Here is a 16,255-nt window from a genome sequence, read left to right on the forward strand (position 1 = left end):
TGCATAAACACAAACCCTATAGTTTAAGGCACAACCGAGGCAATCCTGACATTCTCGATTATTTTATCTTTAAACTTACGGATGGGAAGCAAAGTCCGAAAGGACAACAGAGCAGGAAAGATATGCACAGCATCGGCCATTCCTGGCTATTCCCACTCACGTATACGGTCCGCAGCGCCCCGGGATCAAAGAATTCCCACAGACACAACAGGTGGGAGCTAGCGGGATGGGAAGTGAACCCAAAGTAAGTACGTTGCGTCCACTACTGGGCACGCGAGGGTGGTCACAGCTTTTCCTGGAACCAGAACTCACTTCCGGTGCAAGGAGGAGGCGATGGGCTCCAGGAAGCACACAGATGAGGGCCACTGTCACTCGCTCCCGCCGGAGTGACCTCCCTGCTTCTGAGGAAGCAGAGCTCATCCCAGTTCCTGCTAGAATGGCTTCGTGGGGGCTGAATTCCAAACCTCATCCCTCCCAGGAGATACCAAAAGGAGTGCGGGCCACGTGGGGGGCACCAAACCCCAGACCTGGAACAGGGACCCTTCTGTCCCTCTCCCCGTGCCTGGCTTTGCAAGAATCTCTACATAAACTGTGTGGATTTCGATAATAAATATTCATTACTATTTCCTCTAGTCCTGTATGCTTTTGTAAAGAAAGGTGCATATTGGGGTCTTTCTTTCCCTGTGGGGGAAGTGGAAAGGGGGGGATGATTCCCTTCCCAACACAGCGTATGCTGAGAAATCCCCCTAACCCTCCATGTTCTGGGACTTTTGCACGATCCCTTGCCAAGGGGGCAGAGATCGCAGTAATGCCAGCGGAGAAACTGTCCTGGAACCGAGTGGGAGGAGAACCCACCAAGTGCCAGGTGATTCCTGCCTCCATTTCCCCCGAAACTGACGTAGAATTTCCCCTGGGAGGCTGAGCAATTCAAGGTGAGGAGAGGCCTGTCTGTTCCTTCTTCCTCCCCTTCAGCAACAAGCCCCATTCCCAGGGTGGCCCCCAGCCTCCGAGAAGGGTTCCCAAACCCACGTCCTGTCAGCCACACCTGGTGCAGTCCCACCTTCAGAGAACAGGGCTGAGCTGTGCTGAGAAAATGGCAGCGTACAATGCCCACAGTGACTCCAACCTTGCCCTCATGACCTCACGTGATCTCGGGTCACCTCGTGTGCGGGAGCTAGGCCTTAAGACCCCCTCTCAACCGTCGTCTGCTTAGCAGCCATCATCCTCACTGTGAAGAGAAGGTCAGAGGAAGGGCTGACATCAGCTGGAGTCCGAGTCTCCGTGCCCTGGTGGACAGCCAAGAAGCCCTCAGCTGAGGCCAAGGTCCTCGTCCTGCGACAACGGACTGGCCTCTGCACCTGCCGGCTTCCCAGGCTCTCCCCTGACACTGCGATTGCCCAGGACGGGCAGGTCGATAGTCCTTGGCCCACAGGACGTCAGCAGCTGAGACTACAGGGCAGTGCGGCAGGGGCCTCCACCACACGCCACTCTACCACAGCTATGGCCGGCACCACCTTTCTGCTCTGCTTGTCTGCCGCCCAGGTAGGATGCTGCCGGCTTACTCAGGGACCAGAGGTGGGCTGGGAGGGCGTCACCCACCAGGACGGTGAGAACACCCTCAACCACAGGGGAGGGCACAAGCCGAACCAGGGCCCGAGCAGCACATGATGGCCAACTGGTCTGAAATGGAATAAATGTGTCTTTGCTCCCAGGACTCTGCCTGGTCCGGCCACAGGTCTGGCCCCGGTCCTGTGAGCCCTGCCGGAATCGAAACCAGCCTCTGAACCAGGGTAGAGAACTACCCTGAGGAAGGAGTGTCCCCCCCCCCCCCCCACCCAGGGGCTGTCTTCAAAGACCAGACTGCTTGGAGCACCCGGCAGCTCAGTCAGTTAAGCATCCGACTCTGGATCTCAGCTCAGGCCCTGACCTCAGGGTCCGCAGTTCAAGCCCCGCACCGCGCTCTCTACTGGGTGTGCAGCCCACTTACCAAAAAGGAGTTCAAACTGCTCAAAGTTTGAAAGTACTAAAAGTACAAAGTACTAAAGGCAGTTTTTTTTAATATTTTTTTTTTTAATGTAAGAGGCTGTTAATCTCCTAACCCAGAGAAAAATCCTGCACCATTCTGGGGCACGCACTTTAATTCCTTACTTCGCAAGCTCTCATACTTAACGGCAACTCTCCTGGGGTCTTTTTCTGATAATACCTAGTTGTTATGTTTCTAACACTTAAGAAAATCCAGAAAATAAAAAGCACCCAGTATGATAACTCTATTAGTCTGAGGGAACATCCGTTAATACAGCTCACCAAAGCCTTCCGTCCGTTGCACACAGACAACCATGCACGCTTGGGCACTGCACATTTTCCCTGGAAGCAGCCGAGCCCCTACCTCTCTCACCTGCCTCTTTCCCTTGACCAAGTGTCTTGAGCACCTTCCTTGCAGTCCTCACCGTTACATCATGAGCAGGACTGGGCTGTGGTTGAACCAACCCCCTGTTGCTGGACACAAAAGGTGTTTCCAGAAAGACTTTGTAGACCAGTTTTGGGGCCTGGCTTTGGTATAGATTAAAACACACACTGCATTCAGGGCTCAAGAAAGTTCTCTGGTCTCTGGGATTTAGGGAGAAGACATTTACTCCACCTCACCCTTCCCATGATGTCACAGGGCACCCCCTCTCAGCCTTCCCCCAGAGAGGAAGGTGATGGGAAACCCTGGAGGCCATGATGGAGGTGGAGGCCTTTGTTTTCTGGGGGGCAGAGAAGAACAGGACAGTGCTGACATCCAGGCCGTCCACAGGCATTGTCCCAAAGCCTGTCCCCTGTGCTCTTAACCTACTTTCCTTTGGTTTGGCAGCTCTTTGCCCATGGGATGCCTTCCAGTAAGGGGACTCCCAAGACACCTCAGAAGCTGGGGTTGGTGGTGGAAGGTCTGCACGCCAACAAGACCCTCCAGCAGGTCAGTGTGGTGCTTACAAGGGCCGGCTTCATCGCACAGGACCGTTCCAGGGTCCCTCACCTCCCGTCCTTCTAGGGTATTCCCTCTGGACACCACACGAAGGTGCTGACGTTCCCTCGTGCCCACTTCGGTCCCAGGAGGCAAAAGAGAGACTGGGTTGTCCCTCCCATCTCCATCCTAGAGAATGACAGAGGCCCGTACCCCAAAACGGTGGCTCAGGTATTGCAAAGGGAAAGCTCTGGCTTTGTTCTGGGGAACCCTATGGAGAGGGGTTGGCACTGGTCTGGGGCCCTTCTTGGCCATTCTGCTTCTGTGTTGTCTTCAGGTCAAATCGAACAAGGACAAGGAAATCCAGGTTTTCTATAGCATCACGGGCAGGGGCGCTGACGAGCCTCCGTGTGGTGTCTTCATCATGGACAGAGAAACAGGGTGGCTCAAGATCACAGAGCCCCTGGACAGAGAGCAGGAATCCCACTATGTTGTGAGTGTCTTCTGCGTGGCCTCAGGGGCGGGGAGCTGGCGGCAAGGCAGCCCTCTCATTCTGCAGGTGTTTCAGACAGCCCGTGGGTTTCTGGAGTTACGCCTGGACTCATTTTTGAGCCCCTGTTACCTTCCAGGTGCAGGAGAGTGAAGACTGGGAGGCGGAGCAGGGGAAGGAGTCAGGGACTTAAAGTGAAGAATGAGTCCTGCTGTAGCCTGGGTGTGGTCGTGACCCCCTCAGCCTCCCTGTGCTGTTGGGTTAGCATGCGTGAAGCCCTTTGAACAGTATCTAGTTCTGGGTGAGTTCTCAGCACATGTTAGCTGAGCACCCTTTACACACAGTTCTCTGGGGTGTTCCGACCAGAAGACTCTCCACCACGCCCCTCGGAGGGAAACCGAGACCCAAACAAAGCCTCAGGTTGTTCTCCTCTCAAGGACACTGCCCTCTTTGGGGGTCCGAGCGAGTTCCCTGGCAGGTCCCCCTTCTGCGCCTGGGAAGGGAGGGTGGGCACAGGCCGCAGAAGTCAAATGCTAAGTCCTCGTGGTCCCACCCAGCTTCATGAGAGGCCTAGCTGAGGCACCTTCAGTGGGAAAGGGAGAGGGTGGGTGGGATGATGGCCCGAGCATCACCGGGAGAAAAACCTGCGGAGACACAGACGCAGCCTTTTGGGGCATCCCCAGGGCTGGAGTGCGAGCTGCTTTCCCAGACTCGTGAGCACTGAAATGCGAGACGAAGGTAGAAAGGGGGCTGTCGCTGCAATGGGCCTTCTGGGGGACAGGTGCCCACTGGCCAGGGTGGCTCCCTCGTGCCTCTGCTGCTTTCCAGCTGTTCCTGCATGCTGTGTCTTCGACTGGGAATGCTGTGGAGGACCCGATGGAGACTGTGATCACAGTGAGAGACCAGAACGACAACAGGCCAGAATTCACCCAGGCGGTCTTTGAGGGGTCCGTGATGGAAGGAGCCTACCCAGGTTAATGGGAACAATGCAGGGTTTTGGTGACACATGGCAATAATAATAGAAAAAATGTAAAGAACCTGGGAAATCAAAATACCAACAGCCCAGGGCACCTTCCTGGCAACCCACACCCCAGGTTCCCGTGCAGGAAGGGCCCCACTTGGAGATGAGAATGGATCAAGGACTGCCCAGACCTTTGGTGGGGGGGGTGATGTTCGAGCAAAAGAGATGCTCTCAGACTTCCTCAAGAGAGCTGGACCTGGGGAGGGCCACAGGCAGAGAGCGTCCTACGAGGAGGGGCCAACGGGGGCCATAGAGCAAGAAGGTCCTTCTGGGCCCAGAAGTCCAAGAGACGCCCAGTGGTCACCTCACTTCTGTCTCTATGTCCTGTCTGCCTTTGCCGGTTCTGCATCTCTCTAACTGCTGCCTGGACAGAGCCCCCCCTCGCCGTGTGGCTGTTCCCATCTCACAGTTCCCTCTACACCCCCTTTCTGTGTCAGTTTCCACTTCTCCCCGGACTGTCCCACATATTTCCCAACCCGTGGTCTTGCAAACAAGAACCTGACTTGATCCAGGGGACACTCTGGTTCCATCTGGCTCTTACTTGCCCACTGAGGAGTCAGACCTCCAGACATGACTGTAGGCCATACCAACAGCCCCTGTGCCCATGGCTTCCAACCTGACATCGTGGGAATATTGAGGTCCTCATTCTCTGGGGCTATGGATAAAGGAAACCAAAAGTCACAGGTATTTCACGTGAAAGGACGTTGTGATGGATGCTTTCTTCTCCCTCCCAGCCCACCAGTAGCTGCCGCTAAAGCTTTCTTCCTCTTTTCCCCTTTCTTTTCTATCTTGGTGCTTGCCCTCCGACAAACCCCAGCTCACCCGCCAGCACCAGCTGCCCGCAATCACCCACGAGAGGGACACATGCGTTTCAGGGTACCGCAGGAGACCACACTCAGGCAACGAGGACGCACCTTTGCACCCCTCACGCTCCTCTCCATCTGGCTTGTGTGCTTGGCTCCAGCTCCGGCCGTGAGGCCAGTGTCCAGACAGGAGGGACTCCCCTGACAATGACTGGGGAGGAAGGAGGACAGGGAGGCCCGAGAAGAGCTGGAAAGATGAGATAGGAAACAGCCCCCTCCCCCTCCCCTCAAGCACTTGACAGAATGTCAGCACCCTGAGGGAAGAACGCAGCCGTGCCAGACAAAAGAGAGGCAAACCAGGAGACAGAGTCTTCACTCAAGAGAACAGCCAGAGGGTCACCGGAGGGGAGGGAGGCTGGGGGCTGGGGAACCATGTGACGGGGAGGAAGGAGTGCGTGAGTCCTGATGAGCAGCAGGTGAGGGACGGGAGTCACTATATCATCAACTTGACACTAATATTACGCCATGTTAACCAACTGGAATTTAAATAAAAACTTAAATTAAATTTAAAAATTGTTTAAAAGATGCCATGGAGTGCCTGGCTGCCTCAGCCCATGGAGCAAAGCAGCTCTCACCCCCGGGCCTCAGGGTCATGAGGTCAAGCCCCACATTGGGTGTAGACATTATGCAAATAAATAAATGTTTAAAAACAAAAATAATAAATACAACAATTTTTAAAGATGCCCTAAGGATTTATAGAAAGGGTAAACAAATCACCTGGAATTTATTATAATAATTTGGTGAATTATTTGAACTACAACTTTTAACCCGTGATAAGGAGTTTTATCACCTGTTTAGTGAAGAGACTGAAAAAGGAACACATTTAATTTTGGGTTTCTATGTGAACTTGTATCGCCCGGCCAATACAACACAGTTACCTGTTGAGGTTACCAACTCGTCTCCCCTCTGTCCTCACAGGAACATCCGTGATGCAAATCACAGCAACGGACGCGGACGACCACGAGAACACGTACAACGCAGACATTGCCTACGCCGTCCTCAGCCAGGAGCCCTCGCTGCCTCACTCCAACATGTTCACCATCAACCGGGACACGGGAGTCATCTCTGTGCTCACTACTGGGCTGGACCAACAGGTCAGGGGGCCTCGGGGGCCTCTGGGGCAGCAGTTACACGTACATGAGCCCCAGCCACTAAGCCATGGGCAGTAGCCCGTCAGAACAAACACCAGCCCACCAGCCAGAACACGTTCCCAGCCAGTCGGAACTGAGGGCTGGCCAATTAGAACATGAGCCAACCAGTCAGAAGAGGCATTTATCAGGGGCACCTGGGGGGCTCCGTGGTGAAGCGTCTGCCTTCAGCTCAGTCATGATCCAGGGGTCCTGGGATCGGTCCCGCGTCGGGTTCCCTGCTCAGCGGGGAGCCTCCTTCTCCCTATCCCTCTGCCACTTCCCCTGTTTGTGCTCGCTCTCTGTCAAATAAATAAATAAAATCTTAAAAAAAAGAAAAGAAAGAAGAGGCATCCATGGGCTGGAGCAGGCAGGCTGGCTTTGGGCCCCGGCATATTCACTGGGGTAAATTACAGATGTGATTGGCAAGACACCTGCTGGAAACAGCGAAATGAGATTACTGTTTCCCACAAACCTAGACCACAGTCTCTGGTGAAAATAGAAATGTACTGGCATCATGCCCCCCATAAGTACCAGCCCCATAAATGCCTAGTGCTGGGGATTATACTGACAGATCCCAGTCCAGGAAACTCTCCTCCTGGGTCAGCTTTGGGAGGGAATGGTCTGACTTGCGCACAGTGAGCTTCTGTGCGCGGGGAGCCCAGGTGAGGGCAGAGACTTTGGTCTCTCTCGAGTGACGTGGAAGCCAGTCACTTCCTGGAAGGGGGGGCCCTCCAGGCTCGCTGTCTCTGCTGTCCCGTATTGACTCCCAAGGTGCCACCGGGTGGATCCAAGCCTGCCTCGAGAACCCCAGGACTGACTGCTGCGTGCCTGTCCGCAGAGCGTGCCTGCGTACACCCTGACGGTCCAGGCTGCCGACCTCCAAGGGGAGGGCCTGCGCTCCACAACGGCGGCGGTGATCACAGTCACCCAGAGCAACCCCAGCCCTCCCATCTTCGGCCCCACTCAGGTGAGCCTTGGCAGAGCCAGCGGCCACCTCGTGACCTGAGTGTCACTGTGTGAGCAGCAGAGTCAGGGTTCAGACCGTAGCCTGGTGGCAGCTTAAGACCTTCCCCATCTTCGGGTCACACTCTCCTGGGCCAAGGGCAGCCCTCTCGGCCGGCAGTGACCTGGATGGGCAGATGAGCGTGGAAGGCAGAGTCCATGACGCAGGCGGGATGGGATTGCCCTGCAGCCAGGGAAGGGGCTCATCTCTGGCTGGGAGCCCCCTGGATCTCATGGGGTAAGAATGCAGAGCCCCTAGGCCCAGAAGGCAGGAACCGACTCAAGGATTCTTCAGGAAAAGGGGGTACAGCATGTTTGGATGAGTAAAGGATAGAGGGGATTTGTCGTAAAGAAACAGGAGGGGTTTGGAGTGCAGCTGAGCCATACGAGGAGTGGGAAGCAGGGTCTGGAAACTGCTCAGAGTCAGGCCACCTTGTCTGTCTGTCCCTCTCCCTCACTCTCTCTGTCCCACTTTCTGCCTGTGCTCAGTTCTTCCTCTGCAGCCGGACTTGGTCTCCCCGGCTTATCTGCACACTCACCGTGTCCCTTCCTCCACGGGACATTTCCTTATCAGCCACCTGTAGCCCTGTCCTGTTCCAGGCGGAGTCTCACGGCTGCAACCCCTGCGGCTGCAACAATAGGCGGCTGTAGGAATTCATGACCAGTGAAGCCGGCCTTGCTCCTGAGGGCCTGGGGTCAGAGGCTCGCTGGAGCCTGGCAGCTGTCTCAGTGGGAGCTCCCATGACAGTCACACAGGCCAGACTTAACGATAGAGACACTTGCTCTCTGGAGACTGAGTCGGAAGGGACCTGACAGGGAGGGGCAGGGGACAGGTGGGAGGAACCACTCCAGGCTCCACTTCCTGCTGGGAACAGAGTCCGGGGCGGCTGCCCTTGGCCCCGGGCACCCATGCCCCTCAGCTGATGCACACCTGGGACCCGAGCTGCCGGAGCCTGGGCGTCGTGGGTTCAGCTTTCCAGCCCCTTGACTCCAGGGTGAAGACAGACACCCAGCTGTCAGAGCCCCGTTGCCTACGTCCGGAACCCAGAGCGGGGCCGTTGCTAGCACTTGGCTCTAGCCCACAGATGCCGCTTGAAGAGGGGATCCTCCACTGCGGCCCCTCCCGCTGGAGAACCGTGGACTCGGCGAGTCCAGCCCAGGCTGTGGGTTTCCCGAGTCCCCACGCGGGACACCAGGGACGAGGGCCTCTGTCTTTCCCTTGCAGTATGTGGGCCAGGTGTTTGAGAACAAGGTGGGCGCCGGGATAGTGAGGCTAAAAGTGCAGGACGCAGACACCCCGGGCTCCCCCGCATGGAAGGCAGTGTTCTCCATCCTGAATGACAGAGCCGGCCTCTTCACTGTCACCACGGACCCCAAGACCAATGACGGCCTTTTGGAAACAGCCAAGGTAGGTGTGAGCTCCAAGGGGCTGCCGTGACCCCGTAGTTCTGGGACGGGTCTGGAGCACACACTATGCTTTTCACCCAGGAGAGCAGCTGCCCCAGGAGGGCATCCTGCTGGGCCAGTGGTCCTCTCTGGTCCTTGTGTCCCCCTGGCTGCACCATCACCCCGGACCTACCTCAGAAGTGCTGCCTAAGTAACTGTTTTCTCCCAGAAAAATACTAACGAGGATGATTCCATAGAGCTTAGCTGGGACGTGTGTCTTCATTTGGGTCCCCCCAAAGTGGGAGGGACCCTGGGGGTGCTGAGGAGGGATGGGTGGGATGGGAAGTGGGGAGGGAAGAGGGGGTCTCACAAACAAAGGGGCTCGGGCCCCCGGGTCCTTCTGAGCAATGCCTCAATGTCTCATCGGAGACGCACGTCTGCCTTCGCTTGGCCTGGAAGCTGCTGGTTGACTCCTAGAGGCAGGAAGCCAGGTCCCCAGAGTGAAGGCGGTCTTCAGAGTGGGCAGGGGGGGCCTGGAACCATCTGCAAACCTAAGATGAACGATCAGAGAGAGAGAAACGAGAAGACGGGGGGGGGGGGGGGAGGGAGGGAGTCATGGGGGAAGGGGAACCTTCAGGACCTTAGGAACCTCTGCTGGGCTGAGGGGTTTTTCTCAGGAGGCTGGGGGGTGGGGAGCACAGGCACTTGGCTGCTATTTGTTCCAAATGGGCTTTTTTGGCCCCAGAATCCTGGGACACTTAGAATAAACATGGAGAAGGCTGAAGGCAGCATTTAGACCAGCCTGGGGGACAGAAAGGCTAAAATTCAAGAATTCCACCATGGGCACATCCCAGGACATTTCCATACCAATCTACATCTTACCTGGTACTGGGGAGCGAGGGGACCCCTCGGAACAACCACAAGCCTGGCCGAGGCCGGAGCCTCCATCAGGTCCAGTTCCAGCTGACCCCTGGCCCAGCCACCTGGGGATGCTCTCGGAGAATTCTGCTCAGGGCCCACGAGTCCCTCACAAGTCTGAGGATAATAAAACAGCAACCACGAGGTCTCGGTAAGTGCCGCAGGTTGTTGATGTCCTCACACACAATGTTCACACCAGCTCCAGCAGGGAAGTTGCTGCAATCACAGACGTTTGACAGTGGGTAAACTGAGGCACAGAGAAGCAAGGTCACCTGCTTGGGCTGCGCCAACGGCAGAGCCGATATCTTAACCAGAGTCTGCCTCTCCACGGCTCTGCTAAGTGTGAAGTCCCTGTGAGCCGGCTCAGCGTGGAGGGCTCCGGACCACGGCCACTCCCGTCCTGCCATCCCAGGCGGTGACCTGCCCTCGGGACAGGCTGGGGGCACAGGCCAGGGCCTGTGCTCTCTTGCAGGCCAGCCAAGTCCCCAGAACCTGACCCCCCTCCGCTGTGTTCCTCAGGGCTTGGATTTTGAGGCCACGCAGCAATACATCCTCTACGTGACAGTGGCGAACGCCGTGCCCTTCGCACCATCTCTCCCCACAGCCACAGCGACCGTCACTGTGGACGTGCTGGACATGAATGAGGCCCCTGTCTTTGTGCCCCCGATAAAGATGGTGGAAGTGCCCAAGGATGTGGTTGTGGGCCAAGAAATCACATCGTACAGGGCCCAGGACCCGGACCGCCTCCAGGGTCAGAGAATCAGGTGGGACCAGGGGTGCAACACGCCTGCTGCCCTCGCTCAGGGCTGCTCAAGGCACCCAGGGCTGAAATCCAGCCACATCTCTGGAGGACGAGCCAGAGGAAGACTTAAATCTGTCAGCACCTGATCGGAAGGGTGGTTGAAGGACACGTGGTCCCAGCCCTCTAGGAATGGGGTTTATGTATTTCAGGTACCAGATGCGGGACAGCCCGAGCCATTGGCTGGACATCAACCCAGAAACAGGCGTCATTTCCACTCGAGCCAGTCTGCACAACGATGACATGGAGAACCACACATTTTCGGCCATTGTCATAGCTGTGGACGACGGTAAGGGCCCAAAGGTTTCCCTCCGCCACAACAACGCTCTGATCCATGCTAAGCTCCACGTTGGACTAAGCTCTGTGTACATCGTCTTGACTCATGTCCACCAGAAACGCAGGAGGACCCACCGTATTGTCTCACCTGTTTCATTCATGAAAACACAGACTTGCGGACACGAAATGATCCAACCAGCATCCCAGGGGGCCGAGAAAGGACTTTGAGCAAGGCTGTCTGGGCCTCCGAGCGGAATCACTCCAGGGGTCCAGCCTGGTCCCTCCATCACAGTGACGGCCACCAGGGGCCACAGCACCATCAGCACGGGGAGGAGAGGAGCCAGTCTGCCCCCAGGCGCGCCCCCTAGGGGACAAAGTGTGTACGGTGCTGTGTCACATGCCCGCCCCACTTCCACGCCCACAGGCGGCGCTCACATTCACACAGAGCACACAGGCTCGCACGTACACACACACTCGGTCATACACACTCACACGCATTGTCACACTCACACACACACTCTCAGAACACCGTGCTCAGACGACCTTACCTGAGACCACCAGCCTCTGGCAGACGGTGCCAGACGCAGACCCAGGCCTGAGGACCCAGGGAGGACTCGGGGTTCGGTGGAGAAGCTGTGTTTGCGGTTAGATTAGAGGTGAATGGTAAGATGAAGCAGACGCTTTCCCAGGTGGCCCAGCGAGCCAGGGAGAGGCCCATGGGGAGGGACACTGACCTCATGAGACAGCATCTAAGCTGGAGGAAACATGGCAGCTCGCCCATCTGTGGTGTCTGATCTCTTCCATCTCGCTCCTTCCACAGGGCAACCTCCTGCCACGGGCACCGGGACGCTTCTCCTCACTTTCTCGGACCCAGACGGCCCAACAACAGACACGCGCTGCCTTTCCACCTGCCGGAGGGGACCAGAGCTCCCAGCTGTGAGTACAGGGCACCAGGACCTTTCACTGAAACATGGGGCGCTGACTCGATGTGTTAACACTCACACTGCAAATGTTTTTATCATTTTTAAGTGTTTTCATATTTTATTGTAACTTTGTTTTGACTCCAAAGATGGGCTATTTAATACTTCTTGTGATAACCTTCTGGTAGGTAAGGGTCTTGAAGAAGAAGCTCTTTATTCTAATTTGCCTATAGCTGCCAAAAGAAACCTTGTCATCTTCTCATTAGAGAAGTGTCCAGCGTCTGCAATGTCCTAGTGATATGCCTGGTCCTCAGAGAGGGCTGACGGTCTCAAGTCTCCTGTGAAAGGGGCAGGGACCCGACACACTGCCTTTCTGTCTGCGTGGGTACGGGATTGGGAGGGAGGCCCCAGAGAGGCCCGGGAAGAAATTGTGACCATTCCCTGCTCCCACACCCTCCCCCAACCGCTGAGTTCTCTCCTGGGCTGGAGATGTCATGTCTCTAGAGAGGGAGCTACAGAGGCAAGAGCTAAGCCTGTCCACAAGTGCTCATCCCAGAGCTGGTCGCCAGTGCGGCGTTCTGTGCGTCATTCTAGAAAATACCCTAACACAGAGCTTCCCTGTGCCCCCTCTAGAAAATGGGGATAATACCAGGGACGTCATGAAGCTGTCGTGAGGAATAAGGGAGCAAATCTTTGTAAAGTAGTAGAAGCTGAGCACACACAGGGTCACACCGGGGACACCCAGGCGGCCACACTCGTCTCCGCCTCCTCGCCACCGCAGGACACGGCTCACTTTACACACAGATGGGCTTCAGTCTTTTTCATGGACTGCAGGACATGCTGGTCCTTGACAAGGGCTCATTGACTTCATTGTCCCCAAGGCAGACAGTCTGGTTGTTTCTTGTCTCCTGTACCCATCGGTGTTTGCAAAACCAGGCGTGAGCGTCTGTTCCGGTTCTCTCCTATAAACGTGATCCCTCCCACACACCACAAATAGGTGTTTCTTAATCACCCCCAGAGTAGGCCTGCACACTCCCACCTTTGCTCCGAGGGTCCCCTGCCCTGCCTTGGAGGGGTCTGGGGTGTGACCTCCACGTGGTCCCTGCTCACTACCCAGGACTCAGAAAACGCAGGTGGACGGGAAAATCAGCTCCCATCCCCGGAGCAGCATAACCGGCCGACCAAGACGGTGGCGCCGACCTTCCCAGATTTCACAGCTGCCCTTCACCCCTCACCTTACCTAGGACGTCCCACGTGAACTTTGGGTGCTCGGCTGCCCCTGTCCTCCCGACGCCCGAACCCGGCGGCGTGCAGAGCCTCCTGGGCTGGGGGCGACGCGGGCCCGCATCTCGCCTGGGGGGAGGGACACGGAGGCCACCGCGTGGTCCCTCGGGGCAGCCCGACCGCGAAGCCCGCCCGGCGCTCTGCGGGGCGTCGGTGCAAACGCTGACCGCCCCGGGGAGGGGAGGAACCAACAAAACACAAAACGTGGCTCTGGGAGTCGCGGTGCGGAGTCGGGCTCCCGCGCGCGGGTGACCTCCGGGCCCCGCGCGCCCCGACCGACCCCGCCCCCCACGGACCGCCCGGCCCCGCCCCGGCCCCGCCCCCGCCCCCGCCCCCGCAGGTGCCCTCCACTGCACTTCCGGCCCCGGGAGGAGGCTCGCGGCCCCCGCAGGTGTGTGCGCCCCCGTCGCCCCCACCCCCAGCCCCGCAGTGAAGCCCTTGAGGCGCCGCAGGGGGACCCCGAGGTGGAGCCGCCCTCCGCGCCAGAGGGACGCGCCCCCCAACCGGGGTCTGGTCGGACACGTGGCTCTTCGGCCCTGGGAGGGGCAGGCGCGGGCCCAGGGCGGGCGCGGGGCGGGGTGTGCGCCCCCGGACCAGCTCCCGCTCGCGGCGGACGGATGCGGGCCGCCCCGAGACTGCGGGCGCTCCAGCGGCACCTGGGCTCCTCGGAGGTAGGGGCAGGCCCGGGCGCGGGGCTCCCGGCTTGTCAGCAGCGGCCGGGGCCAAGGTCCCGGGAGAGCCCGGAGCGGGGCGGGGTACAGAGGGCTGGACCCCGGGAGAACGAGCACCCCGCGGCTGGCCACCACGGCTGGGACCCGCTGGAAGGGGGCCCTCTGCGCGGACGCCCTGCAGTGCCCGGGTGGCGGGGAGGCGCCCCGGTAGGGTTCTGGGCGGCGGGGAGGGCCGGCCGGCCTTGCTCACCTGCTTTCCTGCGGGCCGGCCGCGCTGACTCAGCAGCTCCTGGCACCGCCCCCCTCCCCGCGGGCAGCTGTTGACTCTCGGCCTGCTGTCCCCAGGCCGCTGTGGACACAAGGCTGGACCCTACGTGCTTACTCCTGTCCCTCTCTTGCGGCACAGGGCAGAGGTATGGAGCCGAGCAGCAGCCCACTGACCACGCACGTACTGGACACTACCACAGGGCTTCCGGCCCAGGGCCTCTGCCTCTGCCTGTCCAGGTTTGAGGACCAGGGCCAGCACTGGACCGACCTGCGGAAAAGGTAGGCTTGAGGTCTGGGCAGGACCTGAGTCCAACCAGGGGGCAAGAAGAACGCAGCCAGCCAGTGAGTGTGGGCACTGAGGTCAGATGGTGTTGCTGACCACTGGGCTACGGTCCCCTCAGCCTCACACCCCCAGCGCCTCTCCCTGAGGGCAGGGCTGGCTCAGGCCCAAGGTGTAACCTAAGGGCCTCATTGTCACTGTGGTTAACAGGTAACCTTGTGCCAGGCCACACGCTGGGCCCTTTACTTCTCTTATTCTCACTCCAGACCGGGGCAGGCCCTATAACTACCCCTTTTATAGATGGGGAAACTGAGGCAGCAAGAGCCAAGTAAACACTGGCAGCCCCAGGCTCAGGTTCTGCGAGGACAGGACAGCCCAGGCGTGGCCTGGTCACGCTGGGACTGCCCCTGTGAGCCTCCTAAAGGAGGCAGGCTCCCACTGCTGGTGGGCGTGGGTGGCTGGGCCCCAGAGGGTCAGAGCCTGAGGGCATGCAGCTCATCCCCCGCCCTTCACCGACACCGGGCATCCAGGTCCCAACTGAGTGGCCTGCTCAGGTCCTTAAAGAATCCATGGGGTCCCCTGGGGACTCACAGAGACCCATTCCCAGCCCCCAGTAAACTGTGGTACAGGACAGAAACTTGAAATCACAGCTGGTGGGAACGGCGCCAGAGCTCTCCAGAGGTGATGGGGGGCACATAAATCGGTAAGCAGAGCGACGCCCTCAGAGCTCTCCACTGGACACTGTGCAGTCCAGAGAGGCCACCATGCAGCTGGGGTGTGGTCACTGGTCCAGAAAAGCCACACACACTGTATGAAATGAAAAGTACAAGTTATCAAACAGTATGTATAATACAATCCATTTTAGGATATTTTCGCAAGTTTACAAATAAGCATAGTTATGTGTAGAGAAATTCTGGAAAAGATACATGCCAGTATGAAGGGATTGTTGCTTATAAAATAGGTTTGGTTGGTTTTCTTACTTTTCTGCTTCTCTGTATTGGAGTTCTGTCTAAAAACTCAGTGGTGTCCCTGAGCTGCTCCAGAGCCCTGGGCCCCAGACTCTGTCCTGCTGGGGGGGCGTCCAAGGCCACTGGCCGTGCAGACCCTAGAGAGCCAGGCAGGGTGACTCCTCCCCAATCCCTCCCTCACTCTCCCCAGCTACACCAACTCTGACGGCCGCTGCCCGGGGCTCCTGCCACCAGGCCCGATGAAAGCAGGCACCTACAAGCTGTCCTTTGACACCGAGGGCTACTGGAAGGAGAGGGGCCGGGAGAGCTTCTACCCATATGTGGAGGTGAGTGCCCGGCGGGGAGGCCCGTGACCCCAGCTTCCTGCGGGGGCAGGCCGCTCCCACCCTCCCACCTCTCCCAGGGCGGTGACAGTGAGTTCACCTGCTTTGAGCTCCCAGAAGAAAGGTGTCCAGGGCCTTTACCACAACACACCCGTCCCTGCCCTGTCCCCAGGTAAGGCTGTGGGGCGCGGGGCCAGAAGTGACTCAGCCCCTGCGGACAAAGGCGCTCAGCTGACGCTGTTCACGGTAGATCCTTTGGGTTCCTCGAGCTGATGGCTCTCCCTGGAGAGGATTCAGCCCCATCGCAGCCCTGGCCAGGTTTCCACTCTCCATGAGCTCCAGCCGGCTCCTGGGGCTCCAGCCCATAGTCTGGGCTGCCTGTGTGCAGCATACGGACCCCTCACTCTTTTCCGGTGCCTTCTCTGCTTCTCAGGTGGTTTTCAGCATCACCAACGAGACCCACAGATTCCACGTGCCCCTGCTGCTGAGCCCGTGGTCCTACACCACGTACCGGGGGAGCTAGCGGCCAAGCCATCGCCTCTGGCCAGCTGCTGGCCTGTGAGCATCGATGCCATCCCAACGGCTCCCTGAGGCACCCCAAGAGAGGGCAGCGGCTCCGCTCCCTGAGGGGAGTCTGACCTGCCCTCTCCAGTAGCAGCTGAGTCTCAGGCTCAATAAAGTCAGCACCAGCCTGGCTAAGGCCACTGCAGTTCCTG

The 16,255-nt window shown here is 58.2% G+C and overlaps 1 protein-coding gene across 2 annotated transcripts; it reads left to right on the forward strand.

The window, feature by feature from the left end:
• The first annotated feature begins 1,461 nt into the window (after positions 1-1,461).
• On the forward strand, positions 1,462-16,248 carry LOC123930982 (cadherin-1-like). 2 transcript variants are annotated; one of them, XM_045987564.1, is made up of 14 exons: positions 1,462-1,542; positions 2,852-2,953; positions 3,029-3,172; positions 3,279-3,434; positions 4,260-4,404; positions 6,234-6,409; positions 7,284-7,412; positions 8,673-8,855; positions 10,271-10,515; positions 10,703-10,839; positions 11,647-11,762; positions 14,108-14,247; positions 15,386-15,542; positions 15,973-16,248. In XM_045987564.1, exons 1-14 carry the CDS (start codon positions 1,501-1,503, stop codon positions 16,060-16,062), a joined length of 1,962 nt encoding a protein of 653 aa, XP_045843520.1. In that variant the 5' UTR covers positions 1,462-1,500; the 3' UTR covers positions 16,063-16,248. The 2 variants fall into 2 exon arrangements, with proteins under 2 accessions (XP_045843520.1, XP_045843521.1); XM_045987565.1 differs by having other exon boundaries at positions 1,470-1,542; positions 15,407-15,542.
• The last annotated feature ends 7 nt before the right edge of the window (positions 16,249-16,255 follow it).

The sequence above is a fragment of the Meles meles genome, chromosome 19 (genome assembly GCF_922984935.1).
Source record: "Meles meles chromosome 19, mMelMel3.1 paternal haplotype, whole genome shotgun sequence".
Lineage (NCBI taxonomy): Eukaryota > Metazoa > Chordata > Mammalia > Carnivora > Mustelidae > Meles > Meles meles.

What these genes read in the sequence shown, in the direction of transcription:
- LOC123930982 (XM_045987564.1), top strand. Translation starts at nt 1,501, where the DNA reads ATGGCCGGCACCACCTTTCTGCTCTGCTTGTCTGCCGCCCAG. An exon ending in CTACTGGGCTGGACCAACAG is followed by an intron (nt 6,410 to 7,283) that starts GTCAGGGGGCCT and finishes GCCTGTCCGCAG; the next exon opens with AGCGTGCCTGCGTACACCCT. An exon ending in GCTTCTACCCATATGTGGAG is followed by an intron (nt 15,543 to 15,972) that starts GTGAGTGCCCGG and finishes TCTGCTTCTCAG; the next exon opens with GTGGTTTTCAGCATCACCAA.